This window comes from Carassius auratus, chromosome 32, assembly GCF_003368295.1.
Source record: "Carassius auratus strain Wakin chromosome 32, ASM336829v1, whole genome shotgun sequence".
In the NCBI taxonomy this organism is placed as follows: Eukaryota; Metazoa; Chordata; class Actinopteri; order Cypriniformes; family Cyprinidae; genus Carassius; species Carassius auratus.
The window spans coordinates 25,656,951-25,660,084 of record NC_039274.1 but is presented as its reverse complement, the minus strand read 5'-3'; the positions used below and the strand labels follow the sequence as shown (position 1 = coordinate 25,660,084).

Below are 3,134 nucleotides of genomic sequence, written 5' to 3'. Positions count from 1 at the left end.
CTGGTATACAATTATAATTTCATCATTTATTTAGCATTAAAATTACAGGAAAATATCCTCAGTGTTATGTTTTAAAGACGAATGCATTTGTCATTCTTTTTGTGCGTTTTGTGAATTCAGTGCAAAAATTCAATAAATTTAGGGCCATGAACTCTGTACTTTCTTTATTTTATATGCGCTTATATATGTAATTACTTCTTTATGTAAGTGTTTGTGTACACACACACAGACACACACACACACACATGTATATAATTATGTATAAAAGTTGTTGTTCTTTAACATAGGGAAGTGTAAGACTATATAAAGGCAAACCTCTTTGTGTTCTCTCTTTCAGTCTCACTATTGAGGAGGGACATAAAACCTGTCTGATGGTTTATATGACCAAACCCTATGATCTTTAATGATGCCTGTAAGTATACAGTTTTAAAACAGAGATTTGTTTGTTAGAGAATAGTAGTAGTTTGTCAGAGTAACTTTTTAGTATGTCAAGCTTATTAAATACAGTACTTGACAACCGTAATGGAAGTTTTGAAGTTAGGTAACAGTGTCCTGTAAAGTACTGCCTTGAGAGTAATTTTGTATTTTTGATGTTGTTGTTATTATTATTAGCATTCTTTCTCTGCATTTGACAAAATAAAGGAAAATAAAAGATAAATTATTATTATTATCTTTTTATTATTATTTTAATGTGTTCTCTCCCTTCTATTTCTCATGATAGAGATTTTCATTTGTTTGTAGCCAGCTCTACAAAATGCTTCATTTTTTCATCCTAGTAATTAACATTTCAAAGTGTAAGTAACTTCATTTTGCTACAATTAGACTAAATTAATTCCTGTTTTTACTTTGCTCAATTATTGTTCTTAAAAGCAAACAAAACTAAGTATCCTCTCTCCTATTCCTATTATATTGATTTCATTCAGGCAGCTCAGATAATGCAGACATTGTGGCTAAGAATCATCTGAAGATCGTTCAAGTTGGAGACAGTGTTAACTTAACATGCAATTTTCCGAAAGATCAAAGAAGAACCGCTGTTTGGGTCAAACAAAGAGTTGGAGAGAAACCCCTTCCAATCGCTTCATCATATCAAGGTTTACCTGGGACATTTGAAAATGAATTTGACCAATATATAAAACGATATTTTATTGTAAAAGATGAAATCAGTTTTAATTTGAGCATCACAGATATAGAAGAATCAGACACTGCAACATACTATTGCATTCAACTTTTTTTTACGTTTACAATCGGGGACGGAACTGACCTTATTGTAAAAGGTAAGATGAACAATCACAAGCTTAATTGCATGTTATATATTCTGTTTAATCAAATAAACAACTAAATATTATTTATCTGCTTTCTTTTTAGGCAGACACCTGAACATGCAGTCTGACCATCAGACAGCTGTGATAGATCCAGTGCATCCAGAAGACTCTGCAGTGGGACTTCAGTGCACTGTCCTCACTCAGAGCTGTGCAGGAGAACACAACGTCTACTGGTTCAGACGTGAATCTGCAGAATCTCCTCCAGGAATGATATTCACTCAGGAGCGCAGGAACGCTCAATGTGAGAGGAGCTCGGATGTGAACTCTACTGCACACAAATGTATCTACAGCCTGCCCAAGAGAAACCTCAATCACTCTGATGCTGGGATTTACTACTGCGCTGTGGCTGCATGTGGACAGATACAGTTTGGAGATGCAAGAAAACCTCACATGCCAGGTTCCCATTTAAGTCTCCATGAAAATAAATTCCTGAGATGGCATTAATATATTTAAAAAAAATACATTTTTGTTTATTTGCATACTGCAGACGAATGCTTTCAGACACACTGGATTACAGCTGCATTGATTGTAGTAACTTTATCTGCGGTCGTGATTATCATTATGAGTGCACAGTTGTACAAGCACCAGCAAAAAGGTATGCTTTTATTTCATGTTAACAGGCAATTTTACATTTTAATACAGTGTTTAATATCAGTGAAACTGTAATATGAGCAAATTTACATTGTTTCTTCAAGATGGGATGCACAACATTCAAAACAGTCAACTTGCGGTAAGCTAAATGCTTTTTTTCTTCTATGCAATACATTTTGTATAATATTATAATACAGTATATAATATTTTCAGTTAATTTAATCACTGCTACCAATCTAAATATTACACTCAACTGTATGTTTTTATGCAATCTATTTGACTGAATGTTTCATAACTACTGTTCTATGTCAGGCTGACGACGTAGATGCTTTGAATTATGCAGCTTTGAGCATTCAACAAAAGCCCTCCACCTCTAGAAGACCCAGAGAAAGAAAATCGCAAGACAATTCATTATATGCACATGTGATATATCAATAAATTTGACTTAAATTGAAAAGTTCTAAAATTCAGAAGACTCTTTTTGTAAGCTCTGAAATTAAGAAGTTAAAATAGTCCCCAATCATTATTGTTTATTGATTAATTTAAAAATCAATTAAGTTGCATCAAATAAAGCATTTAATTAAAATCTTTGGTTAAGGGTAATTTGTTTTTAACTCAAAATGTAGAACTGAATTTTTATTTATTAGCCTATAATAGAATTTCACCCCTATGATAAATTCCATAAACCCATGCTTTAAGTTACGGCATCAGTGTTTGCTTTAAACACCATTGGATGTTTGCCATTACTGTACCTTAATTGCTGCATATGTATACATAAATATACATCTGTATACACACTCATGTGTAATATATTGGTGCATACATTTCTGTCTTACTGTAAACAGTCTAAAGTTAAGAAGTGGTCGTGAAAGTGACATATTAACAAAATGTGCTGAAATTTATAAATACCTGTCCGTGTTACTGAAGTAATATTCTTGAGAAATACTGCTTTTTTATGTAGTAGCATGACTTCATTAGATACTATATCCATCCAGAAATAGACATGCTTGTTCACAGATATGACTAAGGACATTAATAAACTGTTCATGAATATAGAGTGTGACACAATGTATTTATTGATTCAGTAATAGATTGTTCTAATAACTCATCTTGACCTTTGACCCATGTCCTTGTAGATCATGATTCAAAATAACCTTAATATATATTTTTGTTATGTATATAATTCCATATATAATTCCACATGTGTTATATATATTAGGG

General features: G+C 32.3%; 1 protein-coding gene across 1 annotated transcript; it reads left to right on the top strand.

Annotated features, from left to right (window-relative positions):
- Positions 1 to 337: 337 nt before the first annotated feature.
- Positions 338 to 2,422, top strand: LOC113052519 (uncharacterized). Its single transcript, XM_026216929.1, has 7 exons — positions 338 to 412; positions 722 to 794; positions 924 to 1,274; positions 1,366 to 1,719; positions 1,810 to 1,917; positions 2,018 to 2,052; positions 2,226 to 2,422. The coding sequence occupies exons 1-7, from the start codon at positions 404 to 406 to the stop codon at positions 2,349 to 2,351; spliced, it is 1,056 nt and encodes a 351-aa protein (XP_026072714.1). The 5' UTR covers positions 338 to 403; the 3' UTR covers positions 2,352 to 2,422.
- Positions 2,423 to 3,134: the final 712 nt, after the last annotated feature.

Excerpts from the sequence above, each read along its gene's own strand:
- LOC113052519 (XM_026216929.1), top strand. Across the intron at positions 1,918-2,017 it reads GTACAAGCACCAGCAAAAAG|ATGGGATGCACAACATTCAA; the intron begins GTATGCTTTTAT and ends TGTTTCTTCAAG. Across the intron at positions 2,053-2,225 it reads TTCAAAACAGTCAACTTGCG|GCTGACGACGTAGATGCTTT; the intron begins GTAAGCTAAATG and ends GTTCTATGTCAG.